At 39.0% G+C, this 14288-nt stretch overlaps 1 protein-coding gene and 1 pseudogene across 1 annotated transcript; both read right to left on the bottom strand.

The window, feature by feature from the left end:
• Nucleotides 1-6651: 6651 nt before the first annotated feature.
• Nucleotides 6652-10796, bottom strand: LOC113245801 (olfactory receptor 688). The gene has a single exon (XM_026486104.3). The coding sequence runs from the start codon at nucleotides 7615-7617 to the stop codon at nucleotides 6652-6654; it is 966 nt and encodes a 321-aa protein (XP_026341889.1). The 5' UTR covers nucleotides 7618-10796.
• On the bottom strand, nucleotides 9384-9879 carry LOC113245855 (60S ribosomal protein L12-like; annotated as a pseudogene).
• Nucleotides 10797-14288: the final 3492 nt, after the last annotated feature.

The following is a 14288-nucleotide window of genomic DNA, read 5'->3' as shown; positions in this document are numbered from 1 at the left end:
TAAGTAAACTCTACACCCAACATGGGGCTCGAACTCACAACCTCAAGATCAAGAGTCACATGCTCTACCAACAGAGCCAAACAGGCACCCCAAAATCTCTATCATTCTTTCACCAAAACGTATAAAATAGTAAATACGGGAGAAAGGGAGAGAGAGAAGAGAGGAGAGAGAGATGTTTTATTGAAGATAGTTTATAGTTTTCTTTTTAAATTAATACTATTCCATGAGAATTTCTCCTTGTAATTATAGTCTTTCTTAAAAAAGATGTATTTATTGATGAGAGAGAGAGAGTCAGGGGAGGGAAAGGCAGAGGGACAGAATATCCAAGCAGACTCCGCTGAGGTTGGAGCCTGACTTGGGGTTTAATCCCATGATCCATGAGATCAGGACCTGAGCAGAAACCGGGTCGGGTGCTCAACCGACTGACCCACCCAGGCACCCCTGTAACTATAAAGTCTTGTAGACAAGCTTTTTATGGAATGCATTTTATTTTTTGAGTAGTGATGCAATGCATATTTTTCTAAATAAAATTCAGATTGTCTTATGGATTTTCTTTATTTAGGACAGATTACTGGTTTTATTTATTTTATTTTAGTCTTCTTAAGTTTTCTATTTCATTGATTTCTGTTCTGTTTTGATTATTTCATCTGCTTGCTTTGGTTTTAATTCCTCTCCTAATTTCTTTCTTTCTTTTTCTTTTTTTAAAGATTTCATTTATTTATGAGAAAGAGAGTGGGAGAGCACTAATGGGGGGGAGGAGGAGGGAGCTGGGGAGGGGATGGGAGGTGCCCTATCTCCTAATTTCTTTTTTTTTTTTTTAAAGATTTTTTATTTATTCATTCGACAGAGATAGAGACAGCCAGCGAGAGGGGGAACACAAGCAGGGGGAGTGGGAGAGGAAGAAGCAGGCTCATAGCGGAGGAGCCTGATGTGGGGCTCGATCCCATCACGCCGGGATCACGCCCTGAGCCGAAGGCAGACGCTTAACTGCTGCGCCACCCAGGCGCCCCACCCTATCTCCTAATTTCTTAAAATAGAAGTTCAGATTACACATTTGAGATTTTTCTTCTTTTTAAATATAGGTATTTAAAGCTACAGTTTTCAAGAAAAAGAATAAAGCTACAGTTTTCCATTTATGCATGCTTCAGATACATTCCATACGTTTTCATATGTTGCATTTTAATTTTCATTTAATTTAAAATATTTTATGATTCCATATATATATATATATATATATATATATCCTATAGTTTACTTAGAAATGTGTAATTTTATTTCTAAAAACCTGGGGATTTTCAGATTTTTTTGTTTTGAATTTCTAATTTATGTTGGGATCAGAAAACATTTTGTGTGGGGGCGCGCCTGGGTGGCTCAGTCAGTCAAGCTCGACATTGGGCTTCTCGTAGGCCAGGGGCCTGCTTCTCTCTTCCTCTGCCTGCCACTCCCCCTGCTGTGCTCTCTCTCTCTGTCAAATAAATAAGTAAAATATTAAAAAAAACCATTTTGTATGGTTTCAGTCTTTTAATATATATATATATAACATTTGTTGAGACTGGTTTTATCATGTAGTGTATGGTCTATCCTGGAGGATATTTAAGCGTACTTGAAAAGATGGGTATTTTGCTGTCATTGGGTGGAGTGTTATATAAATATCAATTATAATCAAGTTGGTCTATAGTGTTGTTCAAGTCTTCTGTATTCTTGCTGATATTCCATGTAGTTATTCTATCAGTTATTGTTGCTGGCATATTAAAATCCCTAACTGTTGTTGAGCTGTTTCTTCTCTCAATTATGTAAGATTTTACTTCATACATTTTGGGGCTGTATTGGTAGGTGCCAAACATTTATAGATGATGTATCTTTCTAAGTTATTGGTCCTTCTAGCATTATTAAATGATTCTAGAAATATTTGTTTTAAAGTCTATTTTATCTGACTTTAATATAGTCACTCCAGCACTTACGATTTCTGTTTTTATAGCTTATATTTTTACTTTGTAAATTTCAAACTGTTTGTACTTTCAGAGGACTTTCGATTGTAGTGTTCGGTCCCTGCACATTTGATGTTATTGTTCCCATGTTTGGATTTATATATGCCATTTTGCTTTTTGTTTTCTGTGTGTCTCAGGTTCCTCTGATTTTTCTTCCTCTATTACTCTTCTACTACCATTTTTACCTATTTTGCATGAAATAAATATTTTTAGTGTACCATTTTAATCCTTTGATTCTTAACCCACGTTTTAGTTATTTTTTTAGATATTGCTTAAAGGATGCACCTCTCTTTTTTATCACAATTTGCATGAATAAAAACTTGATTCTGATAAAACATAAGAACTTTGTTCTAATAAATCTACATTACCTCCTCCTTCTTTGTTCTCACCGTGATATAAATATTATATCTTTGTGTTACAAACCCACCAATACAGTGTTATTATTATTGGTCTATATAGTCTTATGTCTTTTAAAGAACTTTTGAGAGGAAAAAATACATATATTTATACAGTCGTTATATTTACCTACATATTTAACATTTTTATATTTTTCATTTCCTCCTGTGGATTCAGGAGGAATCCTTTCCTCCATGATTTTCTTTAGTATTTCCTAGAAGGCAAGTCTGCTGGCAGTGAATTTTCTCAGCCTTTTTTTTTCTGTCTATGATAGTTTTTATTTTGGCTTTATTTTCGAGGGGTAATTTTGCTGGATATAGGAGTCTTGGTTGACATCAGGAACTTTCAGAACTTGGGATATGTCATTTGATTCTCTTCTGGCCTCCAGGAGTCATCATTAATTGTACATTGTGTTTGTTTGTGATGAGTTATTTTTCTCATGCTGTTTTCAAGATTTTTCTCTTTGTCTTGAGAAGGTTGACTCTTACATGTGTAGATGCAGATCTCTTTGTTTTTATCATAGTTGGGACTCTGATATTGATATGTAGATTATTGTTTTTTCATACAGTTTTTAAAAAGGTTTTATTTATTTATTTGAGAGAGAGAGAGAGAGCATAAGCTGGGGGAGAGGCAGAGAGAGAGGGAGAAGCAGGCTCCCCGCTGAGCACGGCCCGACTCTGGGCTCCATCCCAGGACCCTGGAATCATGACGTGAGCCAGAGGCAGACGCTTAAGCAACTGAGCCACACAGGTGCCCCACATAAATTGTTTTTGACCAATATTTCTTCAGTGCGTTTTTCTGCCCCATTCTTGCTCTCTCTCCTCCTTCTGGGAACTGCATTACGCATATGTTGGTATTTTTGTTGTATCACAGGTCTCTGAGTCTCTGTTCATTTTTTTTAATCATTTTTTTTCCTCTTTGTAGTTCAGATTGTATACTTTCCCTTGATTTATTTTCAAGTTCACTGGTTTTTGTTTTTGTTTTCTTCCTGCCATCTCAGATCTGCTGCTGAGCCTCTCTGGTTAGTTCCCCCCACCCCCACCCCGGCCCAGTTATCATACTTTTCAACTCCAGGAATTCCATGGGTTAATATGTGTACTTTCTATCTCTTTATCAAGATTCTCTGCTTGTAGAGTCACTGTCCTCATATTTTTCTTTAATTCTTTAAGTGTGTTTCCCTTTAATTCTTTGAACATATTTATAATAGCTGCCCTGAAGCCTGTCTTTGAGAAACACAATACTAGGTCTGCTGAGAGTCCGTTTTGATGACTGCTCCCCCTCCCCCCATGGGTCATACTTTCTTCTTTCTCTACATGTCTCCTACTTAAAAAAACAACTTTTTAAAGCTCGGCATTTTAAATAAGGTTTTTGTTTTTGTTTTTTCTGATTCCCCCCCTCCCCCAGTGTTGTTGCTGTTTTGTTTGTTTTGAGGAGCTTTTCCTGGCATCTGTGAAACCCCTCTCTCACAGTGCTCACCTGACTTCTCTGCTCAGATATTTTTAAAACTTAAAATTTTACTATTAAGCCTGGAATTTAATGGGTTTCCCTGTGTCTGCATAGCTTAGTGGGCCACCAGTGATTTATCAGATGTTGTGTCTAAATACCTTGAGCCAGGGGCGCCTGGGTGGCTCAGTCATTAAGCGTTTGCCTTCGGCTCAGGTCATGATCCCAGGGTTCTGAGATCAAGCCCTGCACTGGGCTCCCTGCTTGGCAGGAAGCCTGCTTCTCCCTCTCCCACTCCCCCTGCTTGTTCCCTCTCTCGCTGTCTCTCTCTGTCAAATAAATAAATAGAATCTTAGGGGCGCCTGGGTGGCACAGCGGTTAAGCGTCTGCCTTCGGCTCAGGGCGTGATCCCGGAGTTCTGGGATCGAGCCCCACATCAGGCTCCTCTGCTATGAGCCTGCTTCTTCCTCTCCCACTCCCCTTGCTTGTGTTCCCTCTCTCGCTGGCTGTCTCTATCTCTGTCAAATAAATAAATAAAATCTTTAAAAAAAAAAAAGAATCTTAAAAAAAATACCTTGAGCCAGTAATAGTTGTCTCCTCTGCTGTGGGTCTGTGTTCAGCGTGGGAAGCACGTTCGAAGTTCAGGCAGTTGTCCAGTCTGCCCCTGCTTTAATTTTCCATCCATTTCCACAAGTGTCTTCTGCACGTGTACTCAGCTTCTGGACAGTTCAGGATGTGTGGGGAGTTTAGGCTCTCTTGGTTCTCCCTTGAATGTCTGTACAACCTTCCAGTCAGCTGGGCATGTGTGAAGAGCTTATCAAACCCTCTAAGCTTCTCTCATTGCTAGTATCTCCCTGCCAACCTCTGGCCAGTCTTCCAGTCTGCTGCTAACTCCAACCAGGACGTCATCCTCTGTCTAGAATGACTACAGGGCTTTCCCATTCAGCACTGGATATGGGTTTTCCACTCTTCCTTTCGAATCAAGTCAGCCCCTTCTGGCAGTGAAGCTACTGATTTTATACCCAGTCTTTCCCTGGTGAGACTGTTGTACTGACCAAGCTGGGTTTGGAGGAGGTTAGATGGGAGCCACCCAGGCAAGAGCAACAGTCTTGTTCAATATTCAGCCATTGTTCAATAAGGGCCTCTCAGTTTGTGATTTTTCCACTGGTTGGTGTCCAGAACCATGATATGAGTATTTCTGATAATTCTTTCTAATTTTATAGTTGTTTCCTGGGAAGAAGATTTATGACCTCCCCTCATTGCCATACTATTTTGTATTGCCTAAAAATTCTTTTGTGGTAGGATGACTACATTTCCTCAGTATTATGTTTGGCCAAACACACTCCACAGTCAGACTCCCGAGTTGACAGCCCTTTAGCTAGCACTTACTTGCTTAGTCTGAGGACTAATACTCTTCCCAAGTCTTCCCACAGAGATGGAGAGACTAAGTCAGAGAGTCCCAGCCTCAGCCATGTGGGGACCTGTGAGCAATCTACTACCTATTTTATCTGGAATTCCAGATAAAATAGAGGTCACCAAGTTAAGTTTGAATTTCAGATAAGCAATGAATAATTTTATAACTATGAATAGATACCAAATATTGCATGATACTTACTTTTACTAAAAAATTATTTGCCATTTATCTGAAATTAAAATTTAACTGACATTCTGTATTTTTATTTGCTAAATCTGGCAACTCTCCTTTGTCCATTTTGACACTGGTCCCAGGACATCAGTTCTACGGCCTCCCAGCACTCTCTCTCTCTCACTCTCTTTGCTTATGGTGAGATTTCCCCTTTTGGGATTTTCTATGATTTTTGATGCAGGGAAGGTCTAGAGTCTGTTGGGATCATCATCCACTCTTTGGGAAAAGTCATATTATATTAAAATCCAAAATGAAGTGGTTATGGGGGTAGGTGATCTCATTACTTTTCTTCCAGAAAGCTTTCTTGGTCCCTCCACATACAGTGAGAGAGGTCAGGCTTTGTCAAATCACAAAATAACTTATGTTACATTCTGCCGTATACAATTAATTTTTATTATACTGATCTCTAGAAGAAAGAAAATCTGCTGCCTTCAATGTTAGACAAGCATCTGGCAACATTTAAAAGAATAGAAACTTACTGCACATACTGTCGTTTTACCCTTTTGAAGTATACAATTCAATGGTTTTTAGTATATTCATAGACCTGTGCAGCCATCACCATTATATAATTCCAGAACGCCTTCATCACCACAGAAGAAATGTTATCCATTAGCAATCATTGCCATTTTCCCACACCCAACATCCCCAGCCCCTGACAGACACTAGTCTACTTTCTATCTCTATGGATTTGCCTATTACACACAATTCCTATAAATAAAATTATACAATATATGACCTGTTATGTCTGGCTTCTTTCAATTAACATAATGTTTTAAAGATTCACCCACATTGTAGCATGTGTCAGTACTTCCTTTTTTTTTTTTTTTACTTCTTTTTTACTTTTTATTGTTGGATAATATTCCAAGATATGGATATACCTCATTTTATTTATCCATTCATCAGCTGATGCATGTTTGAGTTATTTCCACTCTTGTAACTTTTAAATGTGAATTGCTCCCATTAAAAACAGTGTATATAGTTCCCCTTAGGCAGGAACTACCTCTCATATTTGTTTGTTTACAACTTTTTATTTCTAGACAGTGTGAATTTTTGTTCATATGTTAGCTAAAAAATTATATTTCATAATGACAGAGGGAAATAGGACTGCAACCTGGGTCTGTTGGTTTTCAAAACCTGTGCTCTTTTGTAATGTGACATATCACATTCTTTAAGTTTGTGTCATTTTTGGGATACATTCTTATCTAACCCAAACACCCTCTGGAAGCCTACTCTGAGCTCCTGGGCCCTAAGAGCATATACCATAGGGTTGAGGGCAGGGGGGATGACAATGTTGAGCACATTTAGAAGAACAGGGAAGATGGGAACTGCTTTTCCTGCCAGATGGGCTATAGACACGACCACAATGGTTGTGTAGAAGAAGAAGATGAGGATGAGATGGGAGCTGCAGGTGCTCAGAGCCTTGACGATTGCCTCAGTAGAATTCAGCCTCAGCACGGAGCGAAAGATCAGAACATAGGAAATAAAGACTAGAACCATGTCACTTCCACCAAGGACCCATGCCAAAGCCAACTGATAAAATCTATTAATGGTAATATCATCACAGGCCAAGCCAGTGACCCCTGGGTTGGAGCACATGCAGTGCTCAATTTCATTCCTGGAGCAATAGTGTCTCTGGGCAGCCAGTATAGGCACTGGGATGGTCAGCAGTACATTCCTAAGCACCATGAACACTGTGGCTTTTACCACAAAAGCCTCAGTAACTATGGAGGAGTATTGAAGTGGGTGGCAGATGGCTACATATCTATCGACAGCCATGCAGAGGAAGATGCCTGACTCCATGCTAATAAAACAGTGAACAGCATAAATTTGAGTAAAGCACTCAGGGAGGCTAATGGCCTTGACATCAAACCAGAAGATGGCCAGAATCTTGGGCATGATGGTAGTAGCCAAGCCAATGTCCACTATGGCCAGGATACTAAGGAATTGATACATGGGCTGATGCAAGTTATGCTCATGGTGAACAGTGATCACAATGAGAATGTTGGCACCAAGAGCTAAGAGGTATATCAGAGCCAGGGGCAGGGAGAGCCAGTGCTGCCATTCGTGAATGCCTGGGAGCCCCATCAGGATGAACTTAGACACTTGAAATCTTGAGCTGTTGGGTGCATTCTGGGAGATATCCATATCTTGGAGCTTCTGAATTGGTAGTGTCTGCCTGTAGATAGAGGGAAAGAAGAAGGAAGCTTGATTAAGTGTTCAGCTGAGATTCAGATTTAATTTAAAGATATAAGATTTACTCATAGTCCCTTTCATCAGGATATTACACCATGTCTCTTGTCTCTGGAAAATGTTCAGAAGAGAGTAACTGAAATGGCCAAAATAAGCCCTAAAAGGAAGACTACAGAAGAAATAGTCATAAGGGAATCAGTTATAGGCTTCTTGTCACTTAGTGGCGTTTTTCTACGTGGAGCAAGAGGATATAGACAAAGCAGGAGACACAGTCATGAATATTCTGATTTCTCAGGAGGTAAACACTAAGGACAGAATAGATATGGCCCTTCTTGGAGGTCTTCCAAGGAAGAACAAGAAATCAAAACAGGAATTATCATAATAGTTTTATTTTGGATAGGGTTTAGATGTTTTCACAAAAACTTCTTTGAAAGACGCCTTTTTCAAATTTTAGGAAATCGAAGTTCACAGAAGTTTAGTGATTTATTTGAGGTTACAGTCTTAAATGATAAATGTGCTGGAGCTACAATCTTAGTATTCTGTATTTAGCTGCTATGCAAATTCCTTAAACTGTGGCTGATGGCTTAATAAAAATGGTTCTTTTCAGGTACAACCTTTTTTTCCCTTTTTGATTATAAAAGTTAAATTGAAAACATATTAAAACCTATAGTTTTTGGTTTATTGATTTTTTAATACTGAGATACGTAAGATGATTAAATCAATAAGAACTTTCCTACCACTTCCAGATTTTAGTAGGACTTTTTCAATAGCATTATTTTAAAAATATATAATACCATGTATTTCCTTAAATGAATTTTAACATGTACTGGATTTAACTGCCATGATTTCTGCAGATATGTTGACATTTGAATATCTAGATAATTATACTTAAGTGAAATCAGTGTTCACCATATTAACTTTTCATAACGGTACCTTCCCATTTGTGAGGTCTTTATTTTTATTCAAATCTTTCATGGCTATAGAACATTTTCAAGTTATTTTAGCAGCAAGGGAAAATAGTCAGTATACCTTGAATGAGTTAGAAAATCATCTTCAATTCAGAATTTTGATTATTATTTTCATTATTTTTTCCCTGTTTTTAATGGTTCATTACAAAAAATGTAACTCATTTATCTTGAATAGCTTTTGATCTACAGTGGGAAGAATATATTTGTATTTTATTTTTCTTCAAATGGTAAAACAATAGTTTTAGTTTCTTTTCCCATTGACTACTGATGCCTCCTTTTGTGTGCAGTAAGTTTTATATGCACTAGGTCTGTTCCATTTTTCTGTCTGTGCATTGTGGTATTATCACAGTGAGCAAAACTTCTCTGGATTTATGAGATTTTGATGTGGAAATGCTACGGTTTGGAGCGAACCATCAAGAAAGAATTTTTGAGATGTCTTTGGTGCAAAAGTGTTGTTTTATTAAAGCACGGGGACAGGACCCATGGGCAGAAAGAGCTGCATTGAAGTTGTGAGGGGTGGCACATTATAGACTTTCAAGTTGGGAGGGGGTTAGGGCTAGCTATTGTTAGGAAAGGGTCATTTATTACTGTCTAACAAAACTTTAGTTATGAGACCCTTCAGATGTATATCAGTGGGCCATATGCTTCGAGGGTGATTGCTAACCTATACTTGGGGAGTACAAATGAAGTTTCCAAAGGAATTTTTTTCTGGTTCTCAAATGATCCTTTATTGAAATACTTCCTTTGTAGTTCTTAACTAGCTGGGCATTCCACTGCACCACTATTGATGCCATCTCTGATGTCATGAGGGTGGTGGCCATCAACATTGCAGCCTACAGACCGGGCAGTCCCCACGATCTCTTTAATGGTTCCAGAGAGTTTTCAGGCTAAAAATCAGTGCTGTATCTCTCAGGCAGTATTGACAATCTCATCAAAAGTGATTTTCCACAGTGCTTAAGTTTTTCTGCTGCATTCTGTCTCTCGGCGATTGCTTGAGGGTTTTGATAATTAGGACAGAGGCAGAAGGTACTGCTTCAATCTGGGCCTATCTGTTCTGAATGGTCAGATTCACTGTCATCCTCAGACCCTTCCAATAGCCAGTTGCCTTGGTGATGTCATCACCAACCTTGTTTGGAGACAGACCCAGATGGCCAATCTTCAGGGCCAGGGCAGACATGGTACTAACTTCGCCACTGGTGCACCTCAGGAATATGACTTTGATCTCATTGGGGTTGAATCTGGGTGGCATGGTAGAGGGGGCTGGTGTCTGATGAACCTGGATTCTGGACGACTGAAGACAGTTGCACCTTTGCTTCCTCTCAGCCCAAAGACCAAAGCCCAAAGGAATTTTTATATGTAATAGTAGTCTTAGAGGATCCGGGAGGTTGGGAGAATGTTAAGCTAAGATTGCCTTTTGCCCTTGGCAAAGTATTAACATCAAGGCAGTTGAGTTCCAAGGTTACTCTGCCCATCTCAAGGACTTTCCAATGGTCTGTAAGTTGTAAGAAAATTTAATTTTTTTCTTTTGCCTTTGTTCTCCATGTCAATTTGACATATAGTAGATCTTCTTTCCACTTAATATTTTACATTTAAAATTTTAAAACTCTTATGTTTAGACTGCCAGCAACACCTTAAACTCTTCTGTTGATTTGAAAAATATCCAAATTTAATTTGGATCCTATGAAATACAAAAACTAATTTATAAAAATTAACACATTCCATATCTTGGCTTTTGTAAATAATGCTGAGATAAATGTGGGTGTATATATATATTTTTGAATTAGCGTTTTTATTTTCTTGGATAAATACCCAAAGTGGAATTGATAGATCATATGGTAGTTCTATTTTTAATTAAAGTTTTTTTCCTTTTTATTCAGCAATTTTATTTGTTTCTTACTTTACTTAAATTTTCATTTACATCTGTGACTAAAAGCTATTATTTATATGTCTCAATATTTCAAACTTAAAAAAAACCCTATATTTGAAGTTTTATTAGTGGAATTTTTTCCTAGAGTTTTTCTTTTTTTTAAATTTTTGCTTATGTATTTATGTATTTATTTATTGATTTGAGAGAGAGGGAGAGTAAGCGAGTGGGGGGAGGAATAGGGGAAGAAGGAGAATCTCAAGCGGACTCCCCACTGTGCGGGTAGCCTGATGTGGTGCTTGATCCCACAACCCATGAGATCATGACCTGAGCTGAAATCAAGAGTCAGACACTCAACGACTGAGCCACCCAGGCGCCCTCTAGAGTCTGTTTTCTAATTAATTGTTGCTCATACATTGGAAACTTGCCGATTTCTGTATTTTGCTTTGCATTAGCTTCACTATTTTATTGTCCATTATAAATAATTTTTAGTTCATTTTTTTCTCTTTGATTTTCTAGTAAGACCTCCTTCGTGTTATCAAAATGATACTTTTGAGCTCTCTTTTCCAAATATAGCTGTCATTTATGTTTTTCTGCTTTGTTTTAACCAGAACAACATAAAATAGTGCTAGCAGTCAATCTCGTTTTCCCCCATTGGTTGATTTAATAAAATATTTTACATTGAGAACGGTGTTGGCTTTTGTGTTCTACAAATAAAACCAATTAAGAATGTATTTTGTATGCTGTAAAAGTTCCAAATCATTGAAGAATTGAGACTCATGATTCAAAATATCCTTTTATTTTGGGAATCTTTGCCTTATAATACATTATTCAAGAATCACTTAGCTTGGTCATTTACTCACCAAAGTTTTACTGAGTGCCTCCTGCGTGCCTGACACTGTGGCAGCCAAGGGGTTTTCTTCGCACATTCAGCTGGCTGGAGACCCCCACTGTCTGCAGTATGGCCATGTCAGAGCTCAGCCACAACTCTTTGCCCTCCTTCCCAGATTAAAGCTCTTAACCACTGCCCAGGTGAAGAGATCAATGGAAGGTTGAGAAATTCAGGGACAGTGCGCCAGATTCATAGGCAGACACAGAATCCTCGGAGGGGGACTGCCTCCATTGATTGCCCTCCCAGTGTCCATGACAGTGGCTGCTTTACTTACTATTGCAGGAGGGGCCATGAAGATGGCCCAGGCTGGTTCTTCCTCCTGGGCTGCTTCCCCTCTCCTGGCTGGTGATGCCTATGCTGGGCCTTTTGTTGCTCGGAGCTGCTGTATCCCTTTCCTACCATTCCCGGAGTTTTGGATGTGAATCACAGCTCTGAAATCACCTAGTCTTGGTCTGACCCCCCACCCCCATCCCCAGGCCCACCCTATGGCACTCCTCAGTGCCACCCAACTGCCCCTGGGGCAGGTTGTCTCACTCCAGCAGAAGGGCCCCCAGTGACTTTGGAGGCCTGTCTTGGTTGCTCTGGGAACAAACCTAGTCCCAGGACAAGGACCCAGCAGGCGGACAGCTCTGCCAGGTTGAATTGTCAGAAGGAAGTGTGTTTGTCCTTCTTGTCTAGGCTTGGTTTCCTCCCTACTCACTCTAGCAAGTAGTCAGTTGTGTTGGAATGGGACGCAGGAGTTCTTCAAAATCACTGTGCTATGTAAAAATCCACATGAGAAACCACAGGATTTATGGAAAAGTGGAGTCAGGAGCATAGTACTCGAAACGTTATCAGTGACACATTAAAAAGATAGAAAACTAGGATAAAACTAGCAGAGTTTGACACATGTGAACTGGTTAAGGAAATACAAATACTGCAATGAAGACAACACTTGGCTTTGAGAAGGACTTGACGTTTGCTTGTGGACGTGGGTGGAAGGGCCGCAGCTTGTGAGCTATGTTGAAGTGATAAAAAGAACTGTGCCTGAACTCAAACGGAAAGTTGTGATTGAGGGTAGGTAGCTGGTGGGTGTTAGGAGCGTGTATGTGTGTGTGTGTGTGTGTGTGTGTGTTGTGTATCCTAGGACGCTCACTCTCAGCTTGATGCAGTTTCTGTGTTTGGATTGCACGAAGGCAAAGGTGAAATCTGGTTACGCTCCAGTTGTTTCGTAATGTGTCACTGGTGTTGGAGCATGTTTGTACATTCAAACCAAGTGATCTAGCAGAAGGGACTGTGTCCCCCTTGTCCTGTGTCAACAGTCTTCCACTCTCCTGAATCTTCCACCTCAATATTTGAAGATTCCAAGGACTGAGAACTTCACCAAATATCTCTACCGCACATACTTGTGTCTGGGTCTTTCCATGGCACTTCCCAGTCACACTCTGTATCCTCAGGATCTTTCACTGACTCAGCCTCTTGTAAGAGTCATCTTTGTGTATTACTCTCACTTCCTCACCTTTTTAATCTGTGACCATCTAAAATCTGTCCTATTGCTATATTGGAACTGGTTTTGCTAATGACTTCCATATTGCCTAATTGAATGAGCATTGCAGTAGATAGAGTACTAATAGGAAACAGATGGCCCATTCAAGTTAGAGTAATTTAAAAAACTTTTTAATTGAGGTATAATTGACATATAACATTATATTAGTTTCAGGTGTACAGCATAATGATTCCACATTTGTATATATTGGGAAATAATCACCAAAATAAATCCAGTTACCATCCATCACTATACATACTTACAATTTTTTGTTCTCGTGATGACTTTCAAGAGTTACTCTCTCTTAGGAACTTTCAGATATGCAGTACACTATTATTAACTAGTCACCAGACCGTCCGTAACATCCTCAGAACTTACTTATTTGTAACTGAAAGTTTGTAACTTTTGACTCCCTTCCCGTACATTTTGCCACCCCGCTCTTGCCTCTGGCAACTATGCTTCTGCCTGTTCTCTGTATCAGTGAGCTTGTTGTGCTTTTTTTTTGTTTTGTTTTGTTTTTTAATCCTACATATAAGTGAGATCATATCGTATTTGTCTTTCTCTGACTTAATTTCACTCAGCATAATGCCTTCAAAGTCCATCACGTCGTAAATTGCAAGATTTCCGTTTTTATGGCTGAATAGTATTTCAGTGTGTGTGTGTGTGTGTGTGTGTGTGTGTGTGTTGCATCTTCTTTATCCATGCATCCTTTGATGGACATTTAAGTTGTGTCCATATCTTTGCTATTGCAAATAATGCTGAAATGAATGTGGCAGTGCATATATGTTTTTGAATTAGTGTTTTCATTTTCTTTGGGTAAATGCCAAGAAATGGAATTGATGAATTATATAGTAGTTCTATTTTTAGTTTTTTGAGGAACCTCCATACTGTTTTTGATAGTGGCTGTACCAATCTACATTCCCACCAACAGTGCACAAGTGTTCCCTTTTCTCCACATTCTTGCCAGCACTAATTATTTCTCAAATTAGAACAATTTGAATAGAATAATTCAAATTAATTGAATTAAAATAACTTGAGAAGACTTTACTTACAAAGGGACTAGTATAAGGATGTCACTAGTAAGATCCTAAGTGAGAGTGCAGTTACCTAGAGTTAGTAACAGCGCTCATCACCACCTCTAGATGTGAAGGCATGGGTCCTTGGAATCCTGAAGTAGAGAGTTGGCTTAGAGAAATTTACCTTGAGAGGAGCGTTTTTGATTGATGATGTTGAATTTATCCTATCTCTTTAGGTGTGAGTTTTGCTTATTGACTTAATGTCACTCTTTTGTGTTGAGATTGCTCAAATATCTGGTTGTATTGGTGTTAAATAAAATTGCACTGGACAGGATGAGCAAGTGGAAGTTGGTTTTACTCT

This window comes from Ursus arctos, unplaced genomic scaffold, assembly GCF_023065955.2.
Source record: "Ursus arctos isolate Adak ecotype North America unplaced genomic scaffold, UrsArc2.0 scaffold_22, whole genome shotgun sequence".
Classification (NCBI taxonomy): Eukaryota; Metazoa; Chordata; class Mammalia; order Carnivora; family Ursidae; genus Ursus; species Ursus arctos.
The sequence above is the reverse complement of the archived record's forward strand: the minus strand, read 5'-3'. Positions and strand labels throughout refer to the sequence as shown.

What these genes read in the sequence shown, in the direction of transcription:
- LOC113245801 (XM_026486104.3), bottom strand. Translation starts at nt 7,617, where the DNA reads ATGGATATCTCCCAGAATGCACCCAACAGCTCAAGATTTCAAGTGTCT.